We start from the raw sequence: 16,039 nt of genomic DNA, 5'->3' as shown, positions 1-16,039 counted from the left end.
TTCCCAATATACTTAGTACGACATCAGAGAAGGACGCCTTCCCAATACACTTAGTACGATATCAGAGAAGGACGCCTTCCCAATATACTTAGTACGACATCAGAGAAGGACGCCTTCCCAATACACTTAGTGCGATATCAAAGAAGGATGCCTTCCCAATACACTTAGTGCGATATCAAAGAAGGACGAGATTTTACAGAATTATGAAACTTATGATCTCACCCATCTGTAAAGATATTCATTGGAGGGGTTTATAATTTGCCATACTTATTGACTGTTATGTAGTCAGGGGCGGATCCAGGAATTGTGGTCCGGAGGGGGGGGGGGGGGCAACTTTATGAGGCAGGGGTTCTGAATTTTACAGATTTATAGGGAATCATTGAAACATATGTCTCCTATGTAATCATTTTAACTATTTTCTGTCATTTTTAATATTAAGGTGAAATTAATCAAATGACGCAAATTTTAAGAGTTTTTTGGAAAAAATGCAAGTTCTCCCAATAAAAGTACATTGTAATTCAATAAATCATTTGTCATTTATTTCTCCGAGAGTGGAAAAAATTATTGTCTCCTTTATCGTTTACATTTTTCTAAACAAGAGACCACGATTTACCTTAATTTTGAAAATTTTAGGGGGGCTCACACCAGCTGTGCCCCCCTTAAATCCGTCACTGAACTACAATTTCAATTGTATGGTGTACGTTTGCAAGAATTTGCAAGGGCATTCTTAAGCATTTTAAGGTTAGTAAGAAAGGCATTCATTTGTTTATAAGCAATCATAAGGTGTCAATAGAAATCTGTTCATAAAAACATTTCCCTTTGCTAGAGATATGCATAAAATACAAGCAACAGTTAAGGCACATTATGAAACTATATCGTCGGTAAATTATGTAATTTCATTTCAAACGGAAACATTGCATAACAGCAGCTATATGATGACATGAGTTCCTTCTGTTTCCCCCTTCAAGTGTTAACTGGTTAAAATACATACTGTATGTCAACTGATTACAGATGTCTCCATAAGAGTGAAAAAAGATACAATCAATCAACTGATTACAGCCATTTACAGGTGTACACTGCACAGACCTATAGTATTTTCCACAGCTTTTATAAATTAGAAATTCGATATCAATATGCCCACTTATAGAGACCTAGAAACTATTACACAATGAGTACGTATTGAATGAAGTGGGTCATCATTTCTTATATAACTAATGATGTATTACGGTAGTAGATAAAGAGCATTATGAGTAATTATTCAACTACTGTGTAATATAGAAATGTCATAAACCACTAGCTATGTCATTGTGTGCGCAATAAATGTATGACCACACTGCAGGGGATCCAGATGCTTATAGTCCCTTCATGTCCCAAAGATTTAACGAACATGAGATATTACGAATGTATATCTATAAACAAAACAATATATATGTTACATACACTTACTGTATCTCTCCTATGAATAATTTAAATGGTACAACAAGTGAAACAATTATATCTTGGATCTGTTTCCAGGGGGTAACAGACATAAAGGAGAATATAGGACATATTGTAACTCACTCACAAGTAAACATATTGAATCATGAGCCAGCTATGATAAACATGTAGTTTGTAGTGTTAATTAACACATATTAGAAGTTTAAGTGTAGGCTTATTGCTAGCCTTTATATATATATCGTTTTTATCTTTAGCTCTTTTATGTCAATCTTTTTCTCTTTATAGTCCTAAGAAAGGGACAGGTCATCCCGAAAATTTGACAATTATTCCTGACATTGGTTAATTTAGTGCTTTGTCATATTTTCACATTGTATGATCTACTTCATAGATCTGACACTTTAACAGTATCAAGTGTTTTCAGATAAAAGAAGACTCAGGGTTTGACACTAGGGCACGTCCAACCGGTTGAGTCTACTAATGATAGGTCCAGTTGGGTAAAACGTCGGTTTACTATAGTCCGACTGGTCGTGTTTAAAAAATAAACAAGTAACTTTATTTTAAACATTAAGATATTTTATTCTTAATAACTAAAAAATAACTGTAAAAACTTTGCAAACAATTCTAACTAGGCCTAGTTGTAATATATAAGTCGCCGTCGAAAGTGATGTTCTACGACATGCTAATATGTGAATGTGTGTAAAGCTTTGTTTCAGATAAATAGATATAAATTGAATTCATTTTGATTTAAAAAACAGTTTATTTGAATTAAATGTCAGAAAGTGTTTATCAAATTAATATATTAAGTCATAAACAGCCATTTTTCGGTGTTGACATATATGCAAGAATGTCTCTATTCAAAAGCAGCTCTTCTTCCTCACAAAAGATGTCCCAAGATACACCAAGAGGCCCAAGGGCCACATCGCTCACCTGAGTCACCTTGCCCATATTTAAAGATTTTCTCTATATATTCGTATGTATAACTTCGATCCCTATTGTGGACTCACCCTACCCCAAGGGTCTGTGATGTTATCAAACTTGAATCTGCACCTTGTCAGAAAGCTTTCATGTAAATGTAAACTTTTCTGGCCCAGTGATTTTTCAGAAGAATTTTAATGATTTCCCTATATATTTGTATGTGAAACTCTGATCCCCTATTGTGGCCCCATCCTACCCCTGGGGGGCCATGGTTTTCACAAACTTGAATCTGCACTATATCAGGAAGATTTCGTTTTTCTTACATGTGTGGTTGTAGAGAAGAAGTTTTTTGAAAATTGGTAAAATTTTCGCAGTTTTTGCCCCGCCCCTAGGGTCCATGGGGTGCAGAAGTCCTGAAATTTACAATTTATGTCCCGCTTGTCCCAAAGATGCTTGATATCAAATTTGAAAAGATTTGGAATAGCAGTTATCAAGAAGTTTAAAATGTTCAATTGTTAATGCACGATGATGGACAACCAATTGCAATAGGTGGCCTGAGTTTACTATGGTGACCTAAAAAGTAAATGTCAAACCCTGGAAGATGAGAACAGTATTATAATCAGTGAATTATAATAAAAACATCTGAAAAAAGAAACACAAAGTCTGAATAAAATTAGCATAACATTAGTGTTTTCATCAAATAATCATCAGGTGCTAGTATAATCAATTTTACATTATCTGCGATGTCATGTTAACCAGAACATTTACAAAGTCATTGTGACATGAGCAACGAACTAAGCCATGAACCAGAAATTTCAGTTTCTGTAGATACCTCCTGACTACAATCCATTATAACTACAGTATGTAGCCAGCGTCTGTGCTAGATGTTTAGTTTAGTTCTTGGATACATGTCCAGAATTTTAGAAGAATTTTGACGAAATATTTGCATTTTACTATATGAATATCTCTTACCAAGAGGAGATGAATGGCAAGAAGCCTTTATTATAACCAAGTGCCAAGTTTGATTGTTCAATGTCCAAGAGTCATCAGAAGACAATATTCTAAAGAAACAAGATGTGGTTGCAGCGTCGTAACACTAATGTGAGTAATGTCCCTTATGGCAGCAAAGTTAATAATGGCCAAGGTCAAAGTTTTCAAATGTAGGTCAAACCCCAAGGTCAAGGGGTCAAAAGCTTTGGTACCTCTCTGAGAATGTTAAAGGACAATGAGGACTACCACCACAATGCAATCAAACTCTGTACAGTGTCGATTCTCTGGGACTACAATCAAACTCTGTACAGTGTCGATTCTCTGGGACTACAATCAAACTCTGTACAGTGTCGATTCTCTGGGACTACAATCAAACTCTGTACAGTGTCGATTCTCCGGGACTACAATCAAACTCTGTACAGTGTCGATTCTCCGGGACTACAATCAAACTCTGTACAGTGTCGATTCTCCGGGACTACAATCAAACTCTGTACAGTGTCGATTCTCCGGGACTACAATCAAACTCTGTACAGTGTCGATTCTCCGGGACTACAATCAAACTCTGTACAGTGTCGATTCTCCGGGACTACAATCAAACTCTGTACAGTGTCGATTCTCCGGGACTACAATCAAACTCTGTACAGTGTCGATTCTCTGGGACTACAATCAAACTCTGTACAGTGTCGATTCTCTGGGACTACAATTAAACTCTATACAGTGTCAATTCTCTGGGACTACAAACAATGGAGCATTGAAGTTGGAGCATAATGCTGACCAGAGCTCAAACAGCGCTAGCTGATCTAAACAGAGAACCCAAGTAAACATTTTAGCTGTTCATTTCTAAATAGTCTTTACCTATTTTAGCATTTTGAAATTGAATCTATCAAAAACAATATTTCAAACACACACTAAATTTTACAGGTCTACTTCACCAATTCAAAATAGCTCTGGTTGCTTAGTTATACATATTCATCAGGCATAACTTAAAAGTCAGCCCTCAGGTGATATAGAATTCCAGATTTAAGGCAATAAAGTAGAACTTTATAAGTCTAATTCAGACAAACATATTTAAATTACTTGTAAACTTTTTTGACAACCTCAACACATACATGCATGCATGCATACATACATACATACATGTAGAAGCATATCAACATATATTCATTTTTTATAAAATTCAAACATTGCAAGAGGAGTCAAAAAAATATTGCATTTATTATTTACATCATTATAATTATAGCTAAACTTGCCATAAAAATGCTAACTGTCCAAATTATTAATTTGGGATCAAAATTGATTAAACTCTTGTCACATGTTTAAGTTTTACTTGAATGTTTAAAGCAATATAAAATGTCAGCAAAATATTTCACAACTTTCTGTAAAATGAGGTTAAAAGACATCTCCTTAATACGGTACTTAAACATACCAGAGACTTACAAAGATTTGTTTTCCTCACATGATATTACATGAAACACCTACAAGTACTTGCTCTTATGACCTCAACGAGACCCCTAAACTGTAATCTTAAAAAGTAATTTACAATACTACAGTGGGCAACTTATAATCCATCAGCTATCTTTCAAGCAAGTTGCAGAAAAATCTTAAAAAGACCTTTGTCCTAACTTAAATCTTACTGGTCTTGGGTTTGAGGTTAATTAAATACTATCAATATCATGGTATCTAAATTTAAACAGTATTTTAGTACGATCATTCATAATAGGATTAGACAGCAGGCACTGCCTATGCAAGTCCTCTCCATAATATCATGGTATTGAACCATTGGTTGAGAAACTTAGTTAGCTGACAGTTTATGAGCCAACTGATCTACACAAATGCATTTTATTGATTAAAACTTTTCCAAAGTTTGGCTCCCAATTATTTGAATTTCAATCCACTGCATCTTATCATCTGCATTCTGAATCAAGTCATGATCTTCAATTACCTGAAGTACCAAAGTTCTGTACACAATTATTCAAGACCTCTATACAATATTGTGGAACAATCTACCAAAACACACAAGGCTTTCTCAGTCTTAACACTTTTTTTAAAAAATACAAATAATGTACTAAGAAATACACCATCAGCTGCTGTACCACCATTTAAGCATGCTTTTTTTCTCATTAGATATATTTTGTATACAGATCTTTTAATCGCATTTGGAATATAATTTGATTTTGATTGTGTGTTGTTGATGTATATGATTATAATAAGTGATATAGATAAGCCTTTGTTGCATGCTCTTATGGTGATGCTTTTGAGACTGTTTCAGATGATCCTTTGTGTATATTGGTATATCAACAGCTGCAAGGCCCTGGGGAAGAATATGTGTGCACTAACCAGGTCACCTTGAAATAAAGTACTACATTTATTATCATTTTATATTATCATTTTTATAATACCTTTTGATCTTTTAAAAAAATCTTTATATAACATGTTCCCTACCTAAGGTACTCTCTGTCACAAACTCAAAATGAAATCTGACAATAAAGAATTTGTCTCTTTTTCCATCTGCCTGTGTATACCAGTAACTGGGTGACATTTTTGGAATATTTATTTCTTCATGAACATTGTTTTAGATTTCCTCCACTTGGTGGAGAATTCCTGTGTAGATTACACGATAGCACGGTTTCCGCTAAAAGAACCCGAGTTTCCGTGATTCGTTTCAACTTTTCAGACTCTCTTCACACAGACATGTACTTCTCCCCTCCGTAAGTAAACAGCTTATTACTACCATAGTGCATAATTGGTAGCACCATCAAATACCTCTTCACTTATGTTGAAATAACTTAGAGGAGCCATGTAGGAACAATGACATGTTAGGGACAATCTTATCTAGAATTAAGTAGGTAGGTCTCCGAGCAGCACAAATAACTCTGGCCTCTTCATGAATGCATGGATGCCAGTCAATTTGAGCAATAAAGGTTCAGATACAACGCCTGCACCCTTACAGTTTACAATGAGAACATGTGTTAAACTCTTCTCTACCTAAAATTTTCACAAGAGGATCATGGACTACAGTACTTATGAGTGCGACCTTGTTCTTACAGAAAAATTAATATAAAGATCAGGACTCTGTCTCAAGGGCTCTCACTATAGGCCTTGGACCTTGAAAGAACAGTTGCACACTTCATAATTGATGCTTGCATATTCAGAGAAGTGAAGAACTTTTGTCCTTGAAATCTACGCTAGACAAATAATACCTTAGCCTTTTGTACCTTCGCCCCTGGAAGTGTGGGTCAGATCTAATACCTTCGCCCCTAGTAAGGGTCAGATCTAATACCTTCGCCCCTGGAAGTTCAGGTCAGATCTATTACCCAAGCCCCTGTAAGTGTAGGTCAGATCTAATACCTCACCCTTGAAAGTGCAGGTCAAACAACATTGTTGGAACAAACTGGGATCTGATTCAGTAGGATACTGTTTGCATATTATTTTGACAAGTAAATTGTATCTCATTCTTCAGAAGAAGAATTTCAAAGATTTTCCCTGATACAGACCCATTTAATCCCTAATTTTCATCATTAGTATGCTATTTAGGTATTTTTGTTTAAAAACTTAAGTTTTCTTAATTCAGTTTCATACATTTACAAATCCAAACCCTTTATGGTCAGAAGACTATCACCCCCCCCCCCCCATCCCCTTGGACACCATCCCCCCCCCACCCCCAAATTTTCTGCTATTACAAGTGGTACATTCTTAATCAAAACCAATACATCCCAAACACCATAACACCATCTATACTAAGGGCTGTGACTGAATTCCTCAGAAATCAGAGGAAAACTGGTCAAAAAGGGAGGAAAACAGTAAACACCTCACCCTTCTAGGAAAAATATCACTTTCTGTCACTTTAGATCAAACCCAGAATGTTACATTTTTTTTTTTAATTAAGCCAATCACAGGATTTCCTCTGAAAAGCTTTACACTCCTGATACTACATTAGAAATATTTTATATCATTTTAAATTTCACAACTTAATGTTTGCCTTTTGTTAACACTTGAGAAAAACACATCATAAAGCTTACATAGTCACATAAATTTTGTCATTTGTGGCATAGATATTGTAGAAGAGTTTTTCTTGTATACAATTTTTAATAATCTCCCTTCAAGATAAGTAGGATAACTTTTCATTCAAATATACTAGGCATGGTTATTTTGATTGCCTTCTGTGCCATATTTGGAAGAATTATGCTAATGTTAGACTTATATAGCTCTCCAAAACTTCAGACCAAATTCAGGAAAAGTTAACCGACTTTGGGAAGGATTAGGTGAAATAAAAAGAATCCATCAAATCCTCTACAGGAAGAGAGAGACTGTCTTGGAGATAATTTTACAATCTTCAAGACAACTTTATCTGATCAAGAGTTATAGAAAGCCTGACGATCAAACTTAAGTGGTTACTTGACTTAACTTAGCCATCAATGATGCTTTGGTTTAAGTGATTTGAAATTTACGGTCAACTTCAATTCCTGAAACAACCTCACAGTATCTATATGAGAGTATGAGTACTTTCAATATTTCATAATAGAGTCCAATTTGTGTTATCATTTTATTTACACTTAATATATCTTAGTGCCATTTTAACATTGCAACCAGTGTCATAAAAAATTATATAACATCCACCCAATTTTTTTCAAGTGACCCTACAAAAACAAGAAATACAAAGGAAGCCATCGAGCATCCTGCTGTGTTGCTGACTTCCCGATCAGAAGAAGGTATTTCCTATCAATTTTATCTGTTTTAGGGTTTCAGATAACACCATGTCAACAGAGATCCTGGATACTCAAACCTGAATCCCACGGCTCTTCCTGCTTAAGTGTGACGCAAGCTATTGTCAGGAAGTTAACCAATTCAAGGGGTACTTCATGTTAGATGATCTACTTCCGCACTGATCAATAATTGTTAACTTGCCTTACAAAATGCCAATATGTAAACAAGTACTTCTGAACCCAATGAAAGTCCAGCAGAACCTGAAGTAACTACTGCCGGTGTTACAGCAGAACTCCCGTGAGCCCATATACTGAATAAAATAAAATTACTTTATCAGTTTGGGGAAAATTATAGTAAAAAGCTAAACAAACTCAACATGAAACTGCCGTGCAAAATTATAAACGAAATAAAAGAGATTAAAGAAGAGATGATTTTGAGAGAGTATCTTTTTGCTGGTAGTAGACTATGTTGAAAGTACAATGAACTTTATAGTATATTTGTATATTGGCTTTATATATGTAGCATATTTGTATTGTTTATACAGTGGAGCCTCGTTAATGCAGACGCCATTAATCCGGACGCTTCACCTTCCGGACGATTTTTCTAGGGAACAGAATTTTTATACATTATTTTGCATCATTAATCCGGAAATTCACATTCCGGATCCGGACGGTCACTTTTTACTACAAAATGTTATAATGCAATGAAAATTGTACCGTTAATCCGGACGGTAATTATGTTTAGGGAAGGTCTGTGTCGGACAATTTTAGCAAGACGTAAATTATAACGAAAACAAGCCAAACTGTCTAATTGAAGCGATTACCTGTACCCTGTCAACACCTCCTTCCAATTAGATGGTGTGTGATAAGTCCGTTAGATAGCACGTGCCAATCGAGACATTGTATTGCCAATTTTCGCACATAAGATCTTTATTGCGTGTAGTGTTGAATTTTGTAAATAAATCTGTAGCATATTATTTTATAGTCTTGATCAATACCCTAATAGTATTAATAAATTAAACATCATGCCGTAATGATATTTTTTTAACTGCTACACATATCAGTTGTACTGATTCGTAAATTGATATCGGCTTATTCAAATCTAAAGAGTGTAGATTATACTTCTAGATTCTAGATTTTATACTGTTGATTGGCGTGAAATATACATGTATGTTCATGCACATGTATATGTAGTAAGTTTTTAATGTTTAGAATGTCACGCATGTAGAATGTACCTGTGTACGATTGATTCTTCTTACGATGTTGTAGAGCTTTATTGCTTTCAAATTTTTAAACCCTGGGTAGAAGTGAGAAAATTACCATTTTAAGGAAAATGACAATTAAATTCTGTATGCACCTGTAATGTTAATTTCACCCGAGTTTTGTTCCGTTATTATCGCATCATGAAAATAATAGGTGCACGTGACTAGATCAAAGCATTAGTAGGTCTTGATATTACGAGCTTAAATGATTTTGTTCTCCCGATATTGTCTTGGATAATTATAGAATAAGAAATATAAACTCTGGCAGATTGAATTTTGGTTAAAGAATGTTGTCAACTGATATGATAATCACGAAATTCTTATATCAACTTTGGACGATGAAGATTGTTTTAACAGACCGCCGAACCCGTGAATCTTGACAGATGGAAATTACCGGCCTTTTTAAGAAGTAAAAGTGTGATGAAATGTTTGAAGTGTAAATGATTATGTTAGTTACTAATGATTTATTTACTTATAGTTACATAAAGTGCTTCATTATTTGTTTTAGTGCATATGGTACACAGTTTTGTATATTTATTTGTAGGGATCATATGTATGTACAATGTAAGCACAGGCAAATACACTGAACACGTACATTAAATTTTAGTGCTTTGAAATACATGTAAATGTTAACATTATCATAATTTATTTACTAATGCAAATGGTGAAATCCAATGATAGAATGTGTTTAATTCACTATGCATCAATAAAGTAGGCACATATCGGTTACTTATGCAAAGCTAGAAAATATGCAATTCAATTATCCGGACGCTTCATTTATCCGGACGATTTTGCTGGGAACCAAAGTGTCCGGATTAACGAGGCTCCACTGTGTGTGTGTATATATATATATATATATATATATTACATTACACACACATGTATATTATACACCAATTTACTGGCTATGAGGACAATAGCAAGTTTATTGTCCCACCAAGACAGCAACTATTGGCGGAGGAAAATAGTTGCTGTCGAGGGAGGCAATTAACATGCTATTGTCTGAATAGTCAGTAAATATGTGTTTTATTATACCAAAGTAGACCTTACTTGTGTCAGACATACCAAAGTGAAGTAAGCTAACATTCGGCATTAGATGGAATCGACCGAGGTGATCCAAGTGGTAAACTAATTACAGTTATCAGATTTTGACATCACAGAAAAAAAAAACGCGGGAAAATATAGCATCCGGTAAATAATTTCGAGACTATTTCCCTAGGGCAGATAGTTCAGAAACTATTTCACGGCTAGCGTTATCCAGAAGAAATAGCAAGTTTATTCACTTAATATTTATATAGCAAAAACATTCTGAGGTATAATAAATATGCAAGACTCTAAAGTGCGATGGTTACACCAAAGTGCGATGGTCTGCACCAAAGTGCGATGGTTTGTTAATGTTACGGACGCCAAAGTGCGATGGTCACGCCAAAGGCCGATGGTGCGGAGTTTAGTAACGTTTGTGATGTCACGTTATTGTTACATCATTCTTAACGTCTTTCAAAATAAAACCGAAGAAATGCAACATGGACGACAGCAACGGCAAGGTTTACACTGTTAAGTAAAGTACATTTGTTGTCAAACTCTCTACTTCGCCCAAACATTCTTTTATTCATGATCATTTATTACTTTGACGTTCACGTATTAAATTCCTGGGGGGGTGTTATAATAGAAAACATTCTATACGATTTCGCGTTGGAAAATTTGGTGTTTTATAACACGACAACTAGATGGTAATGAAATAAGTTCTTATTCTTATTTTTTGGGCATGGATTTTGCACTGATATTTTGGTGAAACAACACACAGTTGGTTCAGTCTGTACCAAAACACTGTCGTTTACAAACCAATTGATTTTGGCATGTCACACCATCGTACTTTCGCGTGCCAGACTATCACATTTTGGCGCATGAGTGTGGACCATTGCACTTTGGCGTGTCACACCATCGGGGTTTGGCGCAGACCATCGCACTTTGGAGTCCTTAGTACAAATATATATATATATATAATTATATATATTAAAACTGTATATTAGTTTTATATATATAAATAATGTATAGTGTGTGTGTAAGTGCATGTACATATATGTATTTTTGAAAAATGAGAATGCGAGATTTTTACAATTGGATACCAAAGTGCCAATTTTTTTTTTCTAAAATAACTAATGTTTTTGTACAAACAATTTATATTACATGAATTCAGATTGATATTCTCTGTATAAGCACTGTATAGCAGGGATGATTCTGGGCAATTCTCAAGTCTATACCAATATAGTAAAATACTTTGGATTATAGAGCAGAACATGGGATATCTACCCAATTAAGAAATTATTGCGATATCAGTACTTCTTTTCCCGGCACCCAAATGGATGTTGTTAATATTCAGGTTTTCTACCTCCCAATCTTTAAAACATATTGTATAAATCTTAGTCATATATTTGTTGAGAGTTCAACATATGAAAATCTACCGAAGTTTTGGGTTACTTTCAATAAAACATTTAATGAAGTCATCAAAGTGACATCACAGACATAATTTTTCTCTGTAAATTTGTGAAAATACTATGATACATGCAGTCTGATTAATAAACTTCACATATTGAGAGAACTGTTATGCTTATAGTGTAATAAATTAATGAAAATCTAACATGACATGAATTAAATGAAATAATTTATGATAACTTTCCTTTCAATTAATTAAGAGAGAGAGAGAGAGAGAGAGAGAGAGAGAGAGAGAGAGAGAGAGAGAGAGAGAGAGAGAGAGAGAGAGAGAAAGAGAGAGAGATGGTCTCTAAGCTACGAAAAAGATTTTTTCACTGATACATTAAAAACAATAATTATTAAATTGTAAAGTGTTACCAGTTGGACTGAAGCAATATCGTAGGTACATCTTGACCTTAACAATGTCAACTCTCACTTAAGTCATTAACAATGTGTATCATAATTTCTGTGTCTAATTTTAGGATACAAACCTTACTGTTATTCTTAGAAAATATCCGGATTTGTGGTCAACCAGCCTTAGTAAGATTACAAAAATTGCTCTGTTCTCTGACCACAGCAGAATCGTCACTGGAGGATATACTGACCAACATTTATTTCATTCTGAATGTTAAGCTCATCAGGATGTAACAGCAAAGACGGCATCTTGTACATTGTTAAATTATACCTCACATAATTTTCTGTGTAACTCCCTTAGATTTCAAAAATCGAAAAATTACATTTTCTGTCCAATCAAAATAATATCTACTACATGTACCTCTTATAAACTAAAATAAAGTTAATTATAAGAAAAAAATTCAGCTACTGTAAGCTTTTTTAATCATGCATGAATTTCAGCTCTAAACTCACCACTCGATTGGTGGATCAGTCATAAAAACAATTTCTATCAGATAAATTGGGCTGTTGTTGATCCACACCAAGTAACGATCAGAGATGTTTCCGTGAAAGGAAATCAACGAGTTTGAATTGACTGGCAGCGTAAAATTTTAATACGAAATTGCAAGAACACAGTAAAATAAGACCTCCATCATGCACCAAAAAAATTGTGCTGTAATTCTAAGGTTTTTATAAGAGGGGGTCTTGTAACTATCTGGTATATCCCAATTTTTCCCATACAGCTACTGTTCTGTAGCAACTAAAAATTGTGCCAAATTTTTGGCTCAGAAAAATTTAAACCAAAAAACAAACTAGTGACTTTTATCACATAATCTTGGTTCAGAGTTGTGATTATACATATAATATCTGTTAACAAGCAACCACTGAGATAAATAAGATCATCTACTGCCTCACCCTAACAAATGTTACATTTTCTTCACTTGATTGCCATCAGCTGATCGGTTGCCGCATACGACGATGATCAATCTCTTATATTGTTTGCATTTCACATAGATTATAATAACCATATAATGTATTTACATGTATAACTAAATATTGCATTATGCTCACGCTATATATAAATTGTGATGTTTTAATCACCTATTAATGCTTAGGAACTGAAGATACTGCCCCTGATTGTTCACATTGGCAACGTCCTTGATCTTGGTTGAGCATGTTTGTAGTCATTTATCATATTTCACCTACGTATATTCGAATGTTGTATCATGAAAAGTGAAGATAACGAACAGTGACCAATCTCATAACTCCTATAAACAATACAAATATATCATATCTCATCTTAAGAATTCAACATCTACTTGTCTTTATCAAAAACATGTCCATACATATGTTTATAGACTATATACTTCGATAAAAGCAATTTCTCTTCCAAAAGCGTTTTTCATGCACTTTCCTTTTCACTGGAATGTCACAGAGTGGATTCAGGTCAATGATTGGTCGATTTAATGTGATATCTAACAGAAAATAAAATCCTGACATGTATTGTACATAGTGTAAATAGATTTAATTAGCAAACTTTTATCCTAACTTGCTATCATCATTTTGACATTCAGCTGACTTACGGGGAAACTCATGCAGTTACGATAATTCCTCTCCTGGGTGTGTTACATACCACAAAATGATTTTAATCATGAACCAAATTCAATGTAGGATGGAAGGAGAGGAGATGGATAAACAGACAGACATGGTAATTCTTATTGTCTGCCAGAGCTAAAACTATGCAAACAGTGTGTTTACTAGAGGTTCAGGTGAAAAGATTTAATTGTTTTTAAGACTTATTATATTCACATGATATTTCACTACATACATGTAATTAATACAGCCAAGTTTCACAGTTTCAGCATAGGTCACAAAGCTCATAATAACTTTGCACACAAATTATGGGTTAGATATTCAGGAGAAAAGGACATGATTCTTAAATATTCTATATACATGTTACTTTCATATATGAGCCATATAGATCACCAACCCTTCCACCAAATAGCCCCTGACCCAGAAGCCATGAATTTCACAATTTGGATAGCTGTAGGTCTCCATGTTTATTATTACTGTATGCCTTCAATTTGATCGTTTGATGTCCAGCAGTCAATAAGATTTTTAAAGGAATAGCACCAATACCTCTTGTGCTGTGTGTGTGTGTGTGTGTGTGTGTGGGTGTGTGTGTGTGTGTGTGTGTGTGTGGGTGTGTGTGTGTGTGTGTGTGGGTGGGGGTTGGGGGGGCAAGCATGAATTTCACTGCAAGCATGAATTTCACTTCACATCATGACTATGCACACAGTTTGGGACGTCCAGTGTCCAAAATTAAAGCAAAAGATAGCAATATTTACCCTGACTCTCAGACCATGGAGGCTAAGGACCACAAAATTATTTATGAATTTTTGTTGTCTGCGTCTCATAGTAGCTAAATCTGATTATACTAAAATCTCAACCACGAAATCCCAAACATAAGTACGAGTTTTCTTTCATTTGAGCAATCAAAATTTAATCCCCAGACTTCACTCCAAGTTTCAACTCAAGCCCCCCCCCCCCCCCCCCCCCCCCCCCCCCCCCCCAAAGAAATCAAGGTCAGACTTATAAAAGAAAAAGATGAAAATTAGAATACTAATGCAGCAGAAAGGACGCATTCTAACAAATTAAACCAGATTGCAATGCATCAACTGAGTGTTAGAGTCAAGTGACCTAGAAATTTAATAATATATGTACTAAAGGAAATATTTAGAATTTATAACCGGATTTGGGACAGTTTACACTTTTATCAATCAAATCTAGCTTTATTCTTCAAATAACATTAATACATGTAAATAAATGCAACATTCTGTGAAAACAGTCAGACCACTGTCAGATCCTTAAGCAAAAGTAATGTCTATAAAATTACAAAGAATTTCATCTCACCTGGTCATTTTCAACATAGTCATGCATAACTTGATGGACTTTACTAATTGATGTGGGATCCATTTCATCACTTTCCATTTCAGTCTCCAGGGTTTCATGGTTGTCACCGTGGAAATGGGTGGAGTTTTCAAGAACCATAGCCGAATTCATGCTTCTTGATGCTGAACCGCTCAAAACAAATTCAAGGATCCATACCCTGTATTAAGAGATATAAAGCACTTGCATGCATTACAAAACCAACAACAAGAGGCCTATGGACCACATCGTTCACCTGAGTAGCAGTTTCTAGCAATCATTAAAACAAGCTTGAGTAAAACTATCATTATACAAGCAGCTTGGTTAAGAAAAAACTTTTTCAAAGTTAATGACTAAGAAGTCATTAATTATCATACTTAATTATTAAACTTGATTACAATTTCATTAATTATCATATGCCCTTGTAGATGGGTATGATCTTTCATATAAACACATTTCACATTAAGATCATGCTTTGTGCCAATTTTGGTTCCCTTAATATACATTTGCATGTAAAATTTGATCCCCTAATGTGGCCATACCCTAACTCTTTTACAAACTTAAATCTCCAGTTTGTCAGGAAGCTTTCATGTAAATTTCAGCTTTTCTGGCTCAGTGGAGAATATTTTTAAATGACCCCACCCTATTTTTGCATTTTTTGATTATCTCCCCTTTGAAGGGGCCATGGCCCTCATTTGAACAAACTTGAATCACCTTCACCCAAGGATAACTTATGACAAGTTTGGTTGAAATTGGCCCAGTTGTCTTGGAGAAGAAGATGAAAATGTAAAAAGTTTACGTGGATGACGCCGACAGAGAAGCCGACAGACAAAGGACAAATTTTGACCATCTGGAAAAGCTCACTTAAGCCTTCAGCTCAGGTGAGCTAAAACCTTTGGTACCAAAAGAAAGGTCTTGTCACAAGGAATTACAAATGAA

The 16,039-nt window shown here is 34.8% G+C and overlaps 1 protein-coding gene and 1 long non-coding RNA gene across 2 annotated transcripts in view; one reads left to right on the top strand and one right to left on the bottom strand.

The window, feature by feature from the left end:
• The window catches only part of LOC125671489 (mutS protein homolog 5-like), a 55,284-nt gene that overhangs the window by 33,916 nt on the left and 5,329 nt on the right, over positions 1 to 16,039 (bottom strand). The window contains exon 2 of the mRNA XM_048907252.2: positions 15,086 to 15,281. Coding sequence (XP_048763209.2) covers positions 15,086 to 15,281 — 196 coding nt within the window. The remainder of the gene's footprint in view (positions 1 to 15,085; positions 15,282 to 16,039) is intronic.
• LOC125671493 (uncharacterized) lies at positions 7,983 to 15,255 on the top strand. Its single transcript, XR_007368666.1, has 3 exons — positions 7,983 to 8,051; positions 13,747 to 13,880; positions 15,169 to 15,255. It is a non-coding gene; the product is annotated as an uncharacterized LOC125671493 (long non-coding RNA).

Source organism: Ostrea edulis, chromosome 4, assembly GCF_947568905.1.
Source record: "Ostrea edulis chromosome 4, xbOstEdul1.1, whole genome shotgun sequence".
Lineage (NCBI taxonomy): Eukaryota > Metazoa > Mollusca > Bivalvia > Ostreida > Ostreidae > Ostrea > Ostrea edulis.
Note: the sequence above shows the minus strand (reverse complement) of the source record. Positions and strands in the feature narration are given on the sequence as shown.